General features: G+C 40.2%; 1 protein-coding gene across 1 annotated transcript in view; it reads right to left on the bottom strand.

Moving 5' to 3' along the window:
* LOC128854170 (opsin-3-like) overlaps positions 1 to 20,498 on the bottom strand; it is an 88,461-nt gene that overhangs the window by 17,323 nt on the left and 50,640 nt on the right. Inside the window, exon 4 of the mRNA XM_054085059.1 lies at positions 9,873 to 10,106. Within this exon, the coding sequence (XP_053941034.1) occupies positions 9,873 to 10,106 (234 nt within the window). The remainder of the gene's footprint in view (positions 1 to 9,872; positions 10,107 to 20,498) is intronic.

Here is a 20,498-nt window from a genome sequence, read left to right on the forward strand (position 1 = left end):
TCATCCATAAAGTACTCAGTATACAATAATTGTACCCTATATAATGGATTCCTGCATATTTCTACACACTCATTTCTGAAAATCTGATCCTAATTTAGATAAAGGGATTTAAGAAGTCACTGTAGAGCTAATGTTCTTGTTTTCAGTTCAGAAAATAAAAAAAAAATAATAAAGATAGTTAAGGACTGCAAAAACCAAAAAGAAGATATAAATCCTAATGCATTGAAGTGTCGGTCCTCTACTAATATCTAATAAACTTCTTAGAAGAAGTTGTTTCCCAGATGAAATACATGGTCTTAAGCACAATTACCAAAAGGGTTATAATTTGGATAACTGAGGGTTTTAATTTGAATTTTTCAAAAAAAAAAAAAACAGCTTTCAGAAAGATAAGAAGTTTATTACAAAGGAAAAAGAGAAGAGGAAAGCACTACGAAGCCAGCATGTCATTCACCAGAGTGCTGCTTTTGCCACCCTGTGCCCATGCCACAAGAGTGGCCCACTGCCTACAAAGCAAGGCAATGCAACTAATGAAAGGTAGGATCTTTGCAGGACTGCTTTTGCTACGACTACACATTAGTGATGGCAACTGCACATATTCTTGGTCACAGACATTTGCACAGTATCAAGAACGCTGACTACTTTTAGGTATGAGATTATGTAGTACTAAAGTTCCTTTAAGTACAGATTTGACAGATTTGACATCAGTAGGAGAAGATATAATTGAATAGTTCCAGTACATGGAAGGGACCACCTAGTCCAACTGCCTGACCACTTCAGGGTTGACCATAAGTCAAAATGTATTATTAAGGGCATTGTACAAATGCCTCTTAAACACTGACAGGCTTGGGGCATCAACCACCTCTCTAGGAAGACTGCTCCAGTGTTTGACCACCCTCTCAGGAAAGAACTGTTTTCCAATGTCTAATCTGGTATTTCCCTCACACAGTTTTGAACCATTCCCACACATCCTGTCACTGAATACCAGGGAGAAAAGATCAGCAAAGGTAAAGAGCCTAGATCACTGAAGGAAATTAAAAGAACTAACTAATTCAACCTAGCAGTATGGAGGCAGAAAGTGATCTGTTTGCAGTGTCCCATTATGAAGAGAAGACAATTGCCAAAGAAGAAGGGCTTCCTTGAGTAAATCAGCAATAAAGGTTTATAAACTGGCTACAAATAAACCTATTTTGAAAGCAGTTACTGTACTAAACATCACAGGAACAAAGCTCTGCAACAGCTTCTACTTCAAAAGACGAGGAACCTCAAATTAGTTTTCATTTGGACATTGCCAAATTCCTGAATTGCATTAAACGATGCAGTTTATAACGAGAAGGGATTCAATTCTAATGAATTACAGGCCAAATATAGTTTTATGTTGCACTTTTCCATACTATGGAAACCATTACTTCCTTGAGTACAGCAGCTTTTTTGCCCTGAAGGAAGAAGGACATCACAATTAAATCATAAAATAAAATAAAGTTCTACAGAGCTCAATTGGACTTGCCATTCAAGTTCGTGAGGTTTTGAGCAGTAATCTAACCTTTGATCCTCAAATTTCTCCTGCTGCAAAACTAAGATGATGATGATAACTATCTGCTTTACAAGGATACTGAGGATTAAATCAATTAACAACATTTGTTTAGAGGAGTTTACATAAATGCCAATAAATATTTTCTGACTGGGAAATATAATTTTGTTTTTCTCTCCATCCACCTAACCTGAAATGATTGTTGCTTGAGCTGTTAGTTGGATACATGACTGCAAAGTTATGCCTGGTAGACACAGTAAAACTCTGAGAAGTAATGTCAGCTGACACAACATGTACAAAAATATCCCACTCTGGATAAAATTTTAGTATTATGCCACTCCCACATCACTAGAGATTATTCACTGCTTGAACAGGAGAGGAAAATGAGAAGCTCTATTACCTCCAGGGTTACACTTACTTTTCCAAATCTTTCTCGTCTATTGAATTTGATCGTGCTCATAAAGTCACTAAATTCTTTCTCTATATAATCTGTTGCATTGCATTAGTGATTCTGTTTTCTCCAGTTGACCTATGCCCGCATTCAGCTTTGAAATGTTAAGCTGCAGCAAATACATAGCTAGCGTCCTACCTGTAAGACGTGGATACATTACAGAAAAGCAGAAAAATTAAAATGGACAATTCCGAGGATAAATTAATGCTTGACCTTAGACAGACCAAGGAGCAAGCTAAAATTCAGTCTGATCCTTCACTTGGCGTTACAGCCGACATCACTGCAACAGAAGATCTGTGACATCCATTCAGTATGCTTTGACATGCTATTTTGAAGAGCAGCACAAGTTCAGTCTATCCACAGATCCTTTATGCTTTTGTAGGACATTAACTATCTACACTTGAACTTGGAAAACACTTCAGAAAAAATCCTGAAATGCCAAGTACTTCCACCCAATTTCTACATCACACTGAAGTACTTGCAAGTGAGAAACAGCACAGTCTTGAATGCCTTATCCTCTTTTTCCTACATTTCCTACATTTCCTACATTTCTTTTATCCCTGGAGCTCTTGACCATCCAGACTCTCCCTTAAGGACAGATGTACATGAAGACAGCAAAGAAATATTGCTTTGGTTGAGTTTTTGTGGGCAGATACTTGCAAGAGCAGAAAGGACACCAAGGGGCCTTGCATACATGAATCCCAAGACCTTTTTTTTTTAAGCTGTGAATGTACCACATACCTGTAGTAAGCTCTGGATACGGGAAACTTCCATTTATTTCTCAATCTACCCTGCAGATTTAATGTTACTGATGGAACTGAACAAAAAACAGATGATTGTAAATGGTGTCCTAAAGCTCCCATCACAATCATAGGCTGATCACCACGGGCAAGTGCAAACAATTTGACTGAAGCCATTTTCCCTGTACTGGAGAAAAAGTGAGATGTATGCCTCTACCAGTTCTTTGAATCCTTAAACAGTTTTCTGTTTTATTGCCTTTTAGATAGTAACAATGACTTTAGAGGTCTTTTCCTTCAGATATTTCCCCGCTAGCCTTCAAACAGGCAGCAATGTTAATCTCCTGTCATTCCTGTGACTAGGACCTTTTCTACTGACCAGCATCAGCTGCAAGGTTGTCAGGAAATGACTAAGGTAATGTTCCCTCTTTTCTAAGCTAATCTCAGTCAAAATGCACTAGGGCAGATGTGACCTCTTAGGCTGAGATTCAACAATATTTTTTGTTTCAAAAGTTGACTTATCCAAATAGATCAAAATGTTTACCTGCAGCGTGCCTAGGGGATTATTCTAAACGACACTGATCACCTAAACCTCTCGAGAAATAGGTCAGTAATAGTTAGAAATAGGCTTCCAGAATATGTGAAAAAACCAAGACCTACTAAGTGTGTTATATGACAAGATTACTTTCTATATTATAGCATGATAGAATGGGTTGGAAGGCACCTTCAAACATCATCTAATCTGATTTCCCCGGCATGTGCATGGACATCTTTCACTAGATCAGGTTGCTCAAAGCCCTGTCCAACCTGGCATCAAACAATTCAAATGACAGGGCATCCACAACTTCTCTGTTGTTCCAGTGTCACACCAGCCTAATATGAAAAAAAAAAATCTTCTTTACATCCAGTATAAATCTACTCTCTTTCAGTTTAAAAACAGTTTAAAACTTTCTTCTCTTAGACCCTCAGCATTAAAAAGTCATAACACTGCATGTGGGGAGAGAAATAAAGTCAAAACACTTCTGAACTGTACTACAGTATTGTACTTAGTAGTAAAGTATTCTGCACTAAGAGATCATTTTGACTTGGCCCATTTTCAGCTTAAGAGCTCAGGTGTGAAATTCTATATGGACAAAAAAAATCTCACCACTTCCAGATAACTGAGAAGGTAATTCAGCATCACTTCTTCATGTTGACTACTATCTACTCAAATGCTGCCCAGCTACTCGTGAAGAGATGAAAAGAAGAGGTCATGAGTATTAACTTTTGCATGAATTTTAATAAAAAATTGTAAGACTGTATCACAAAAAATCTTACGGTAAGCCTACAAACATCTACAGGGGCATGAACTGAACAAAAAGAGTCCCTTTTCAGTATTTAATAGGTGTGTTCCAATTAGTGCACAGAATGAGGCTTGACACAATCGTCCCTGCATTGGGTGCTATCTTTCCAGAGCTGTAGTTTTGTGTTGTCACACAACTAAAATATCTCAGTCTTCCAAGTGGGAAAATGAGCAGCTTAAAAAAAAACTCAGCAAACACCAGTGTTAACTTAACCACCTATTCCTGCAGCTTTAAAAATGAAACATTACCTTTTGTCGGAAATACTGAAAACTGCACAATATCACATGAAAATACACATGAAAATACAGCTGTTACACAGACACTTCAGAAGTGCTATGTTTATTATTCTATTTTTCAAGACTGTTATGTGTAACTCTATTTCTCAAAGTGTGTGTGCATTTCTCCCTGCTCAGTGCATAAGGTAAGATCAAGAAGGACTGAAAAGGATTGTTAGAATTCCGGGTATATAAGTAAGGAAGAACTCCTCGTTCCTCCTCTGTCAGCAGGGAAGTTCCACAGTCCCTGGAAGAGGAGGTTCGCCTGGGGAAGTGACCTCCTCTGTGTGAGGGGTTGGTGGTGGTACAGCTTCCCGAGGACTTCTGCAGTCACAGTGTGCCTAGGATGTGTCTGACTTATTATCTGAGTCAGCACCAGTTCTCTGTAAGGTACACTATCAGGCATCCTAATGTAGCAAAATAATATGAAAATGCCTTTCCTTTTGCTCACAGTTCTAACTTGCTGGGGAAATTTCATGTCCCTCCTGGGTTAACTCCCACTTATCACACATCAGACCCCAACACTGCTTCGCTGCCGCTTCAGAGTCTCGTAGAGGATATAAAGAGCCTCTCTCCCAGCTTGGCCCCAGGTAGCTCTTTCACCTTTTGTGCATCAACAATGAGAATAAACCTGAAGACAAGCCAATGTGTGAGCAGTCCTTTTGCAGCAACAGGGCTGTGTGCCTCAGTGGTCACTCATGAGAAGCACACTTACACACGCTGGATCCAGGTCTCACTAAGGAACAGTCTTATGTACGTTATTATTGTTCAAATATCACTGTCCACTAGAAAGATAAACCCTTGTTCACTCTTTTTATTTTATATCTCCCTCACTCAGTCTCCATTTCTGTCCCCTGTCCCCAGTACATGATGAATGTGAAAAGGTCACAGTATTAATTACTTGCAAATAAGTGTGCATATTCTTTTCAGCATCACTTCTCCAATTCTTTTGGAAAAATGGCAGGGTCAGCTTCTATTTTTAAAAGTGCAATGATTTTAATACAAGAAGACAGAATGAACAAATCAAACTGGTAATCAGAGACTTTTACTCACATATAATGCATCCCTTCCCTCACACTCTCCCTCCTTACTTTTGCTCAGAGGCACTTTCTGACACCAAAAATAAAACATTGCTGATCATAGGGCTTGAGTGGATTTTTTTCCCAATTGGAATATGCAAAAACAGTATTAGATGTGCCAGCCTGAGTTTCAGTAGTCCAGAGTGCCTTAGGTGCACTACCTGAGCAACTAAATGTGTGGAAGCAATTAGTTGGAAGACCATGAGCTGCAGCAGAGCAAAGCTATTTTACATCAACAAAGGCTGTGACTTAAAATCTGATCAATGGCTTCCAAGTAGCAGTGCAAGCCCAGCTGCCATGATACTGAAGGAAGGAATAAATCATTAAGCTAAGGGAATAAATTAGCTTAAGCAATAATAATAACAATAAGAAGAATCAAGTCTTGGCCACCTTGCAGTAAGAAAAAATGTGATTGTAACAGGAATTTAGCTTGTTTACTAGTTAAAACAAGGACAGTCCCTGCAGCAGGAACAAAGGACAGACCTGAGCTCACCAAGAGGACACAATGAGGGAGGAGATAAGATAAAAAGCATCAGAGGACTGTGAAGACACAAAGGAACGATAATGTACATACAAGAATGGGTGATAAGACATGATAATGAGTTCTATGTATGTTTAATCAATATTTCCCAGAATACGTAACCAGTGCTTCCCAGAATCTATATGAATATGTATGTTTAACCAGTATAAAAGTCCTGTAGTCAGCCTCAATGGACACACACACTAAGTGAAATGATTCCCTATATGTCCGACGTTGTATTATGTATTAAACGAATACCTGCTTAATAATCAAACTGGCGTTGATTATTGAGTTTGGCTTTTTTCATGGCATCGGTATTGGCTGTGTACTTCATTCTCTGGGGCGCGCCCTTTGTGGAGGGCTTCTTAGGCACACACGGACATGTTGCCAAGGGACAAGAGCCATTCATAGCGAGAGAACAGGGAAAACGGAGTCTCCTTCTGTACTGTCTCCTCCAGCTTCCTCCCAAACATCACTCAATCTTAGACAGTTCAGTGCTTTACAGCTTTAACAACGAAGCTTAATGTCTGCCTGACATTATTTTATCAGCCCAATAACAGTCCAGCTTAAGTGGTGCATCTCTCTCCTGCAGAAGAGCAGAGGAAGAAGGAGAGAGGCACGTCCCACGCTGTCCTACCTAGGGGAGTCCCTATGACTGCAAGGAAAATCACCATTTCCCCAGAGTTTTATCACCTCAGGTCAGCACAGAAGTCAAGGCAAAGACAAAACTTTTTCTGGGATTCCTGAACCATGAAAGTGACTCAGGGCCTGCTTGAGAGTTAATTTAAAGGTATGTTTTGCAGCATGACTTTTGAGGTGGACTCAGAGGCTCATGATTCCAATATATTCCACGTTGATTTATGATACCTGGAAGCTAATACCACAGCTGCAGTCAAGCAATGCCATTTTGCAATCTTCAGGGAATGTCCCAAAGCAAGAAAAGGAAACTAAAAAATAAGTCATATGCTCTCAGTGTATTTGTAAGATGCAAGAGTAAATAGCCTATTGTGGCATCTTGCAACAGAAAAGACAGGACCGTGAAAAATACAGGTCAGATGATTTCTGCATTGGGAGGCACCAGCCTCCTGTGACAATTCTCAGCTAAGCACGTAGTGCAGAAAAGCTGAGTGCTGGGAAGAAAACAGCTTTTCCTAAGGTGTTAAATTCACAAAAAAGAATAAGAACAACTACAGAGTGGGTAAGGTGCTGTGAACACCAGTGATGCATCAGATGAGGGTGCTACTATTGTTTCTGTTCAGAAAGGAAGGGGAATAGATGGAGGGATGTGTTTTATCCTTTTTGGGTGAAGCTTATATCTCAGTGTCAGATAAAAACAGGGCTTTTTACTGCTAATACACAGTAGCATAGCAGACAAGAACTGTGGATTAATGTTGGGCATTAGCTATTCTTTTGGGTTTATTACATGGAAAAGTATTTACTGCAAATCTGACCACACTCCTTTTCAGGAGTGATTTTTGTCTTGACTGCAGCAACAATAAAGAAGCTAACAATTAAAAAAACACCCACCCATACAGTGACTACCAGGTGGCAACTAGTGATCCACTCTCCAAGACTGACTTAAAAAGACATTTTTTATTGTGAGGGTGGTGAGGCACTGGCACAGGTTACTCGGAGAAGTCAGGGCTGCCCTAACCCTGGAGGTATTCATGGCCAGGTTGGATGAGGCTTTAAGCAGCCTGATCTAGTGGAAGGTGTCCCTGCCAATGGCAAGAGGTTTTGAACTGGATGATCTTTAAGGTCCCTTACAACCCAAACCATTCTACGATTCTACAATTCTATGATTTTACTTTGACTCCTTGCATTTCTTTGTTAAATGGTGGCAGATGTGGAACAGTAGGCAGTGGGAAACAAGCGAAACATTTCTCAGTGTTCAAAGAGAGAAATCAAATACATCATTCTTACACGTGACTGGAGATGAAGGCAGGATATTTTAGAAACTGTTTCCAGTTCCCTGAAATGGTGCTCCTAAAGTGTTGCACAGCCTTTTCAGTTCCTGCTATTAAGAAACAGCTTGCCTTGCCTCAAAACTGTCCTAACAAATCTCACCCTTGTAGACATATCTTCCTGCACTGATTTTTTTTCCCTATAAGAGGCAACGACCTGGATCAAAAATGAACCCCATTTTTAGAAACAAGTTAAACATTCAGAAGTATTTCCTTTATAGCTTAAAGAGACAACTACTGCAAGGAAAGAGTGACTTTAGACATCTTGCTACATTCCTGTGATGTGCAAGCACCCTGGTTTTATTCTTGCAAATCAACTTTTTCTTGAGAGTGTTTTTTGCCTCAGCACACCCACAGCAGCATGACTGTACCATAAGCCATTGATGGTACAGAATACACAGTTCTCAATAACTGCTTGGAGCACTTTGGGAAGGTAAAACCAGCCTTAATTTTACGTATATCTGTGGATGCCAGGTTGTCAGTACAGGTAATTCTGCATGTGATTCTATTCCCAGACACATGAAGGCACTCAAGGCTCTGTAATGAGTTAATGTGGTTTAGGACCCATATCTTTCCCCTGGCTTCCATACTCCATACTGTTTGGGATGTGTCCCATGTCTAAGGACAATGCCAAAACGTACTTGTGATCTCTGTTATAGCCTCCTCCAGTGATCACAGCACAGTCAGATCATCTCATGGAAGTCAAGGACCTCTGTCAAAGTGCACAGAGAATGAAGAAGGAAAATAGATGCCCCTATTGAGAAGTTTCCATAAGAATTGTAAAAGGTAAGGGCAAGGAGAAAAAGTTACTATTTGCTTTGCACTTTTCAAATGGAGGTTTCCATCTTTTTCAACACCAACACAATCTAGACTTTGGAAGTCCTGGTCTTGGGGAAGGCAATAGTACTTTTTCCTTCTGATTTTGGAGAGGTTTGTGGCTTGCCTGAGATCTTGCACTCAAACTCCAAGAGCAGATTAATTCTTTGTTTAAGAACTTTAGGTTAAACTAGACCAAGAATGATCTCAGGCGGTGGGAAAATTGGAATATATTTGGTTGTTACATTGAGCTTTTCCCTTGTTTAGGCTCCATAATAATATAATGCTTCTGTTGATAAATCCTAAGGATAGGCTCTAGCATACACTGAGCAAGAAAGGATAAAGGGTGTTTATTTGCTTTATACTAGTGTAACAGACATAATGAAGAAAAGAAATTGGGAACAACCTCCAACACATAATGTAATAAAAAGATAAGGTGTTTTCCAAATTTCTTACTGCAAAACACTTGTAAAACTTACAGACCTGCTTCATACTGGCAGTTTATAGTCAGAATTTTCAACACAGAAACATTAGGAAGTTCGCTTTTGTGTGCTGAAAATACCATTTACTGGAATAAGAGACCTGGACTGGATCTAGGCATTTTAGAAGTGTTAGAATTGGCCTTGGTCTTCATGAGACAAAATTCATCATCTATTTTGGCAAGCAGGTGAACTGGGAATTTAACAGGAAGGATGTAGGCGTCCACAAAACCTATGTGATGACCAGTTGTTTTGAAGGGGATCTGTGATGAAAATGGTATTTGCAAATGGTATCCTCTTTTATATTGTTTTCAAGGTCATGAAATCCTTTCCTCTTCTTGTCCCTCTTTCTTCCCCCCACCCCCCTCAAATGTTTGAGTATTCTCCTTGTAAATAGATGGCAACACCTTTAGCTGCTCTGCAGCATACAAATGAACACCCAGTGGCTTCTCAGAAGAACACAAGCAATTTCAATAAGCAAAAGTTTATCTCTTCTACCTATCTAGCAATATATTAAGTTGACTGCAAATCCTTCCATCCCAAGACTTCAGTGATACTGTTTAAACAATCCTTGAATGCTCTTCTCCCAAAGATACATCCCCAGGACTGGTAGGCATAGTGATCAAGAATGTCTGACAGATCCTGAAGAAAATGCAACTTAAAAATAATGCATGTCTTACCTGCTTATTCATAAGTATGTAGATGATGGGATTGCAAACAGTGCTGCTTTTTGCTAGAATGGAGGGTATGACACTTGCAACTGGAGTCACCACACCTGGCTTACCAAATGTTGCAAGTAATGCTATAACTCCATAGGGAATCCAACACACAAGATAACAGATAACTGTAGTGACCACCATGAACAGTACGTGGTATTCTCTTTTGCGGGCAGCATTCTTGTGGATTTTTCCAACCTAGAGGAAGGTGAAAGAAAGATAGAATTTAAGAAGCTGAGCTGTTGGACTGATTGTCTTAAAAACCTGAAACTATTATCTTAGATAAGCAACGATGATCAACATTGTAGTTCCAAAGAAAAAAAAACCCGAACCCAAAAGTGAGCTAATCCACTTAAGATAATGAAGACTTCCATTGTCTCCACCTGGTAACAGGGGAAGCCCTGAAGACATCGTGCCTGATGAAAGCATAACTCAGAGCCCCAGTGGAGTCTGAAGCAAAAGCAGAAAGGTGACGAAGTCAGCATCTAGTCATTAACATTTGATGGGTCATCTCCAGTTGCTTTTCATGTACGATATTTTGTATAATTGTACGATGTTTTCACTCAAGTTATTTCAGTACATAGGACTTGCTTGAAATAGAGGAACATTACAAGGCATGAGTGAACCAACAGAAGCACTTTTCTGTTTGTGGTGTGGAAAGAGCAGAACATTATTAGGGCTGTGCTTAGTACCTCTGTCCTTCAATGTTTTCAAGGCCTGGCTAGACAAAACGTCAGCTGGCCTCATGTAGTGTTGGCAGAATCACAGAATCACAGAATCACAGAATCACACAAGGTTGGAAAGGACCCATTGGATCATCGAGTCCAACCGTTCCTAACACTCCCTAAACCATGTCCCTAAGTACTTCATCCACCCGTTCCTTAAACACCTCCAGGGAAGGCGACTCGACCACCTCCCTGGGCAGCCTGTTCCAGTACCCAATGACTCTTACTGTGAAGAATTTTTTTCTGATATCCAACCTGAACCTCCCCTGACGGAGCTCCAGGCCATTCCCTCTAGTCCTGTCCCCTGTCACTTGGGAGAAGAGGCCAGCTCCCTCCTCTCCACAACCTCCTTTCAGGTAGTTGTAGAGAGTAATAAGGTCTCCCCTCAGCCTCCTCTTCTCAAGGCTAAACAACCCCAGCTCTCTCAGCCGCTCCTCGTAAGACCTGTTCTCCAGCCCCCTCACCAGCTTTGTTGCTCTTCTCTGGACACGCTCCAGAGCCTCAACATCCTTCTTGTGGTGAGGGGCCCAGAACTGAACACAGTATTCGAGGTGCGGTCTCACCAGTGCCGAGTACAGAGGGAGAATAACCTCCCTGGACCTGCTGGTGACCCCATTTCTGATACAAGCCAAGATGCCATTGGCCTTCTTGGCCACCTGGGCACACTGCTGGCTCATGTTCAGTCGGCTGTCAACCAGCACCCCCAGGTCCTTCTCTTCTGTGCAGCTCTCCAGCCATTCTTCCCCCAGTCTGTAGCGCTGCATAGGGTTGTTGTGCCCCAAGTGCAGGACCCGGCATTTGGTCTTGTTAAACCTCATCCCATTGGTCTCGGCCCAGCAGTCCAGCCTGTTCAGATCCCTTTGCAGAGCCTCCCTACCCTCCAGCAGGTCGACACTTCCTCCCAGCTTAGTGTCATCTGCAAACTTGCTGAGGGTGCACTCAATGCCTTCATCCAGGTCATTGATAAAGACATTGAACAGAGCTGGACCCAGTACTGAGCCCTGAGGAACTCCACTTGTGACTGGCCTCCAGCTGGAGTTAACTCCATTGACCACCACTCTCTGGGCCCGGCCATCCAACCAGTTTTCAACCCAGGAGAGTGTGCGCCTGTCCAGGCCAGAGGCTGACAGTTTCTGCAGCAGAATGCTGTGAGAAACTGTGTCAAAGGCTTTACTGAAGTCCAATATTCAACTGGGTAAGTACATATGCAAAGCAAAATAATATGGCGACACTGTTTTCAGTTATTTATGACTCTAACCTTCTAGAGTCGTTGGTTCTATCTGAAATTTCAGTATCAATGCTCCTGTTGAATGTAAATAAAACTGGAGGCTCCGATCAGAGCATAAAAATTTCAAGTCCACTGGTCAAAGTCTGGAGGAATAATAAACCCCTGGAAAGAGGAACTTGCAATAGGCAATGGAGAGGGTTAGTATCAAGGGCTGCAAACAGCTTTTGCTGAAACTGTGGAGCTTTTTAGTTTGGAAGTTCTAGAAAAGGACCCCAAATATCTGCCATGGCAGGTACTCTGTCAAGAATCTCAGAGAATAGCCTCTGACTGGGTGTAGGCAAATGTGTGGATATGTCTCAACAGGGATCAGAGGAAAAAACACAACTTAGAGGAAGCCTAACTTCCTCTAAAGAGAACATGTCTTTCCTTTTTCTTGCAGAAGGCCAACCAGCACCTTCCAAACACATGAACACTGTTGTACAATGTTATGGGAAAGAATAATAATATGGCTACATATTATGGGACATATGGGACATATGAAATTATTTTAGGGGAAGAGGTTCTGGTTACCTGATTTAGGCATGCAGGGGTCTGTCCAGCCAACCACTTCAGTCAGCCTGTCACTGGACGGAAGAGCCAGGTGGCAACTACAGCTGAGCCCATGGCCTTTTTTCAGGCTAAATGCTGGAGTTCACTGACCCAGACAAAACAGAACAGCAGCTCTCTGCCTCTGTTGAGGAGTTTACTGCTTTTAATATTTTTCTTTGCTATCATATGGGAGAAGACCATGGGGACTGCCCTGCCCAAGGGGACAGCCTGCCTCCTCCTGTGCTCCAGAGCCAAGAGTTTGACCTTCTGCAAGCCCTGCTCAGCTCCCTCTGGGTTTAGCTGGCCATGGAGTGGGACCAAGGGAGAACTATGCTCAGAAGTTGGCTCAGGTGCCAGGAAATACCTGAGGGATAATTGTACACGGAGGTGGTGGTGCAGGCAACTGTGGAGCCCACAGTGCCAAAGGCAGATATTCACCCCTATAAGGAACTAACACGTACAACTCTGCATACTCCCTTCATCTATGGGCAAGCTGGGTTTTTTTGTGTATATATAAGGCAAAGCAGTTGGGTTAAACTTAGCTGTTAAGAAAGGAAAATTTCAGTAATGAAGATCTAACCTGATTGTTTTCATTAATTCCACTGCATTTTCATTTGCATTTATCTGTCCCTCCTGCTTTAAGTAGCTATGTGCTTTCTCTCATAAAGCATTTCCTTCGTATTTCAACAGCTTCCAGTTGTTTTCAGTTGTGAACATCTTGAAAGCTTATGAAAAATATATGGCATCCAATCCATCTAACCACTAGATGGAGGGACTATACAGTAAAAATACAGCATCCAGAGACACTTCAAGAAAGGGACATGTATATCATAGCAACTTAAAAATCTGGGGGGCTATTACGCATTTTGTCTTTAAGTCAGTTTCTCTTTCTCCAGTTATTTATTAAGATGGAAAATAATAGCAGTTATTATACTCTGTGCATTGAAATAGTGGATGCTGTAATCATCCCTTACCTAGCCCACTCTAAATAAGCAATATGAAAACAGGGTGCAACATGCTTTCTGTATCGTGGCTGATACACTATTCCTGTATCCGTCTTTGTACATTTTACACTCAAATACCCATGTTTTCTTCAGTACTTCAGAACTGCACAGTAAAGAGAAGGTTATTTATGAGCAGCAGCGTTTGTTGCCAGTCTCTTTAAGTGTCAGCTATAAGTGCTTGTTTTGACATGATCAAATATTCAACAGTACTACCAAAACCAGAGACAAATGAAATATTCATAATCTTCTGCAGAAAGTCTGCCAATCTTTGAATATTTAGTCTAATACAGTTCCTTGAAATGAACAGAAGGGAGCTAGACTTTTTAATGCAAAACCCACAGTATAGGAAAAAGCAGAAAAAGATCATTATTCTTCCTTCATGAAGCAGTCAGGTAAGACAACCTTCTCTGTCGCTTTTCTAGCAAAAGGAAGTTAGAAATGCTCTCCATTTATTGATATAATTCTCTACCAAACCCATAAGCAGTGACTCAAATATCAGTTATGATAAGCTCTCTCCTCTCCTATCTCTATGAATTCTGTCCTCAAACAAAAACAAGCACAAAACCCAAAACAAATCAGTCAATCAGACAAACAAATAAAACCCGAAGCATTAAAAGCTCTCAAAAACTGTAGGAAATGGAAGCTCCAAGTACTCTACCTTTCAGTGTGGGCTAGCCCAGAACTGATAATTTATGGATTAATACTGAGATAGACAAAATACTTAGCTTGTTGCTTAAGATATAAAATCATGGGAAAAGAGGGCTTACTGGCTTAAAAATAAATGCCCTCATTAAGAGCATTTAGGTGGCTAAGTTAAAAACAAGGCTGAATACTGAAAAGATGTATAGTCTCTGCAGAAATAGGGACTAAACAGAAACATCTGCTTTGGGTCATCTTAGAATCCAATGCGCCCTGACTCTACAAAGCTTTTACACTTACATGTTCAGTGACTGAACTGAAATTTAGGCATGCATATCAATGCTTTGCTCAGCTGGGACCACATAATGTGTTGATAGCAACAAATACAGAAGGAGGAAGCCATAAAATCACACAAGGGGATTTATAGTTAATTATCTTCATGTCACTGTTAAATTCAAGACTTAAAGTCCACAGCAAGGATATTTAATCAGCTGAAGTCTGATTTTATTGGGATTTTTTGTTATTGAAATGGGAATAGTCATCAATAGCCTCAAGGTGAAGAGAAGTTATGCTTTAAATACAAAACTTACAGTTTTGTACACTGCCCTTGAAGCATAACTGCTATTGCTGCTAATATCAGTGAAGTTCTACGTGGACTTAAGGAGCACTATAATCCTCTTAGGTGCAGGCATTCTTTCACTGCACTAGCTAAAGGGCTTTTAGCGGCAATTTGACTTACATTAGTGAACACATTCCCATGCATTAAACAAGCAGCTTATGGTGTTACTTCCATTATATACGACTCATGTTTTATCCTGACCTTCTTGCCTCACTATGGATTTTCTAACATCAGTGTGCATAAGAAAATTAAAGGTGTGTTATGTACAGCTATTATTTAGTTTGCATTAACAGTTTGGTTTTAGAAAGAGAAGTACATTACATACTATGTTTCCCAAGTTGAGGCTATGTACAGCTACAGCAAGGACATTGGCTACAAAATTAGGACCGTGGGCTTCCCATGCACTGAGTTGGCAGGACATAAGCCGATTCCAGTGCAAGAGCTGAGCATGCACCGCACTTGGCTGGGAGAAGCTCAGCCTGCCTGTGAGTGACCCTGTGACCTGGGTTCAGCACCAAGCTAACAGACATGGGAGGTCCAAATCTCCCTTGCACCCCACCAGCCTGAAGTACAGTTAAAGTGTCCCTACTCCTCCAGCAGCCAGGCTTGACAGACCCCAGCAGCTGTCCCCAGGCAGCTGGGGCTGCTGTTTCTGGTATGGGAAGCACAGGGCCAGGAGGGGTCTGCCTCTGGCATGCTGCAAGGAACCCACACCAAACAACTGGCTCATGCAAACAGACTGACTCATGGAAGGGTTCAAACGTATGACAGCAACAAGCAAAGCAATTTGGAAATGCTAAAACCTATGCCAAACAAAGTAAAGACAAGCACTTCTAAGGTGAAATAGAATCACGATAATGCTGAAGAGCCACCAGCTCTGGCAGCTCATTTAAGCAGATATCTTGTATATGATGACATGCAAGTTTCAAAAAAGTAATTTGTATATATGTCCTTCAGTAACTGTGAGACTATACAGAGCTGCTATCTCTGATATTGGCACTGACACTTCCACAGCACTTACCTGCCTGAAACAAATCAAAGATGTGTAAAAAATAAGACGTGGGAAATCAAAACTGAAAGAGCAGCGAAGTGTGTTTGCTATCCACAATATGTAGTTGGTTGAAAAAAGCTCGGGATGCAAGAACCATCAAATGTTAGGTCCAAAATTATTTAAACTCTGCTCAATTTTCTATCAAAAATATTATCAATAGAAAATAACTGCTATAAAATATTAAGGCCATTGGAGTTTTGTGTGTCTGACATGACTTACCGTATTCATATGAATTCTCCTTGGATAGTTTGGGAGACTGTAATCGATAGTAAGCCATTCCCCCGAAGCCATCAGGTCTAATTTTCTTAAACTGATAGCAATCACAAACTATATTACTTGCTTGTATTTGATTGCTTTTCCAGTTTTCCAGATTGCCAGTTCTAGTGAGCAACTTATAACTGGCCTTGACTCACACCAACATCTCTACGAGTAGGCTCAGCAAGAATATGTCAGCCTGAATTAGCCTAAAACCAGCATATATCCTACGGATGACCAAGAAACTTCAAAGCTTTCAAGGCAGGTTTCACTACTCTGCATCCAACATACACTAAAAAGGGGATGAGTCCTCCTGGATCAAGTAAGACACTTATTTTGGCCTCAAAAACCATCAAGTCAAAGCTGGCTCTAGTTCTGAGGGTTGTGAAAGGTGCAATGGCCTCTACATAGGCCATTTAGGGTTTAGTATTAAAATTTTAGAGCCCTGGGAGAACTGAATGCTGCCAGACCCTTTCTGATAGCAAGTAACACCTGTTTTTTCTCGTCCCTTCATTCAAAGTAGTTAAAAGTCAGTCCCAGGCCACAGGCAGTGTTGCAATTACCTGCATGTAAATCTATCTGTACCTTTTTCAGGGAAGAAGGAGGTTTTGGTACATATTCTGATGGCCCTTCCTGCTCTCTTTTGGGTGAGGTTCACTTTGCATAACTTTAGCCAACGAAACATTAAGCCAAATTAATCTTACAGGCTTCTTCTGCAAGTAAGAATGTAGACTGGTTTTATTCTAATAGCCTGGTATTTTAAAACCCAACAGGTTTAGTTTCATGGTTGAATTAAATGAGATTAGAGATAAAAGGGATGTTCTGCCAGCAAATACAACACAGACCCCTAAAGGAGATTCAGTAGCTGCTGAACAGTCAGGACTGAGAATGACATTATACTGATGACATGTGATACTGGGTTCATCTGTGAGGGCAAAACTGAGGGATTCCACCTTGTGGAGGGAAAACTGAAGGTCTGAAAGACCAATAACAGAACAAGAATGCAGCTAGTTTTGTAGCGATAACATCTAAGAATATTACTACATGTGTTGCTGCTTAGCAACACAGCTTGCTATAATAAAGGTGAAAGGCACCGAGATCACTTTCAGAAAATCAAGCCAGTAATCTAGTTTGAGACTCCTCTCTTTTGAAAAGCTTGCCAACAAACTATATCTGTAACAGATTTACTTTTCCAATGATCAGCTTCTGGTGTGGGGTCGTTTCTTTGTTTTAATAACTTGCAATGGCTTTGACTGACTTAACAGCACTCTTTAAAGAAAAGGAAAAATTAGAAAAAACTGACTTCACTGTATTTTGCATTGAAAAATTTCTGGAGCAGAAGGGGAAGACAGTTTCCATGTACATTCTTCCAGAGCCAGCATCATGCAGAATGTATATCTGCAAAATCACTAAAACAGTTGAACTCTTCAAAAAGAGATGAACTAACAACTGTAAAATTTCTTTCCAGATTTGAAAGTTACTACTTGATGCTAAGCAATAAAATTCCACCATCTACACAGGAAATGGAGTGCACATTGGCCCCCATCTAAAGGAAAAGTGTTTTCAATCAAACATGACAAAAAATAATGCTTTGAAAGACTAGAACACCAATATAGCTACAGCAGGAAATAGCAGTCTGTATGTTGTAATTGGCAAGGACAATAAATCTAGGAGTCAGAGTAAATGTCAGCTGAGATCAGCAAACTTACTCAGCTGGAATCAAAACACATCAAAACTTTATCCCCACCCTTCAGGTTTGTTTGCAGGTTGGTTTATGACCTCTACTTTTGCACAGAAAAAGGCAGTGCATTCATGAATGTATATATATATATTTGTATATATGTAAAAAAACATATACACAACATGTACTGTATATGCTACATACATGTACCCTCTGCCCTACCTTGCTTATCCTAACAAATAACAACGGAGCTTCCATAGAAATGTAAACAAAATAAGAGTATGTAAAAAAGTGTGGTCATGATAACAGTCTCTCGAAAGCGCTCTTACATATGCCCTATTTTCATTCAATAAGGCCCCCAAACAACAGGAGTCAACTTCTACAAGTGCTTCTAAGAGGCAGAGGGAGTTAATACACCTGGAAACCAAGGTAAAAGTCATAAAGCAACATGAGGAAGGAAAAAGTGTTATTAAAATTGTCTGTGATCTATATTTGACACATTTAATGAGAAAAGAAATCATGCAGTATAATAGAGTACAGTACCATATTCAATTTATATAAATTATTATGATAGCATTCTCTAATGTGGCATTGAGTTGTCTTAAACAACCCCTCTGTCTCACTTCACAAGATAAGAGAAACAGAAAACTTCGTCTCCATGATGCAGCTGGCAAGTACAGTACATTGCAGTATTATTATTACAGTATTACACTATTAATATTGTTATTGATGTATTATTAATTTATGTAATGTACATATTATGTTAGCGTTAGGTTAAGTTACGTGAGATTGGGTTAGCTTGGGGTAGGTTACATCACGTCAGGTGTATACGTCAACTCAACAACAAAATCAACTAACAACCCTCTAGTGGGAACCACATAAAATTGTTCAGTCAGGGACAACTGTATACAGTTTCCATGATATATACACACACAGAGTATACAATATGTACTTTATAATATATACATACACACACACGTATCTATAACTGTGTGAAAAGACAGAAGAACCATTCAAGCTGAAGAAAGCTATGATGCAAGTATGACTCACTGGCTCATTAACCTCTTGAATGAGACTGACAACATTTTCTACACTAAATAACACTTTCTCTGAATCTGAGGTGTGACTTCCAGGCAAAAAAGTGTCAGGATAGTATTTTCCCTAAAAATGGAACTTGAGTATTTCCCTAGATTCATTTTTGCACGCATGTATAAAGCTCTCATTCCATTTAACACCACTTTTCACCAGGCTAGAGCGTATGAGTGAGAACTTGAGCTCTGCTTTCCTTTGGATTGGTAACTACTTTCCTTACAGAGAAATTAAATGCTAAAATCTCTCAAGCATCAGCAGTTTTTCAGCACCCCACCACAATTACCCCTTCTCCTGGGGAGAGGTCAAGTCTTCCCACACTTTACTGAGAGATTTCCTCCCACCCCATTGAAACTTTCTACTGACATATAAGATAAAGCAAGGCATCATTAAGGACATGAGGGTATGGTCTTGACATGTAGCTATTTATATTCAAATAACCCTAATATACGTCCTTGGATCTGTCTGTCAAAGTCCGTAGACTCTACACAGAATATAAATCGAAAGTGGTTTCAAAGCTCTCCTCTCCTTGGAATCTTTAACAGTATTGCAATTACACTGAAACTGGCCTGAACGCATTCTCCTTCATATTCATGAAGATAGATAGATCCTTTCCCTCAAATTATTACATACTATAATGGTTCAGGTGCATTCAGTAAAAAAATCCCACAAAATAAACCCTGCAAAGTCTGGAAGTCTTCAATCTCTCTCCTCTCAGCAGGAGCCTTGACACCTTCCTGAATTTTAATCTCACTCTACAGCACATCATCCTTTTTTCAAAACAGAATAACAAGCAGAAGGGAGAAATTCATACAACTGCTAACTTAGATGAATTAAAGTTAAGCAACAAAACTGAAGCTCAGGTGTACACTTGTTTTTTCTCCTCAGGAAATCATATACCCAGGGTTGTGTTGCGCCTGAAGAAGTTAGGTCAATCTAGCCCTCATTCTGCAGAGGGTAAACAAGGGGAAATTGGCTCAGTGAGTTGTACCCAGCCTGGATGTCTATAAACATTTATTTTAGCTTACAGAGAATGAGGATATATTCTTTTTCTGTAACTTGTGTATTACAGACGGTCCTCTACAAATTATGTGTTGTTTACAGACCTCCATTCAGGAATCTTATACTTAAACTGTCCTAAAGTTTCATATTTGCTTTTGATGATTATCAAAAAGACAAGATACCACTGTATGAGATTGAAACATTACTCTGTAAGGCAGTCTTTGACTGTGCAGCAATCTGTGCTTGTGATTAAACACAAAATAATCCAGGACTAAACAAGACTGACCACCACGCTAAATACTCTGTAATCCTCTCCCCAAACCCCCTACCTATTAGATGGGTGAGGAAAGCAGAGCGTGCATGCAAAAACCCATCCCCACTGCCAGACAGGTAAACCTAAGCTGCAAGCACACGGACAGCGTGGCGACGAGGCACCTGGTTTTTAAGAGAGTTACGAGTTACACAGCACATTACAAATACTTCTCTGCAACTGTTCAGCACAAGCTGATGCTGTATTAGATATATGTCCACGTATGGCAGAATTCCACATATAGAGATGGCCCTAAACTGTTTATTGTTAATAAAGATGGTACAGATACAACAAATATAGAAAAGTAGTTCTCATTTCTTGATTTATTATTCTTGAAGAAGCTCCTATACAAGTAAACCAAATCTGCTTTATGAAAAATACCTGTTAAGTAAACTACTA

Source organism: Cuculus canorus, chromosome 1, assembly GCF_017976375.1.
Source record: "Cuculus canorus isolate bCucCan1 chromosome 1, bCucCan1.pri, whole genome shotgun sequence".
NCBI classification, from domain to species: domain Eukaryota; kingdom Metazoa; phylum Chordata; class Aves; order Cuculiformes; family Cuculidae; genus Cuculus; species Cuculus canorus.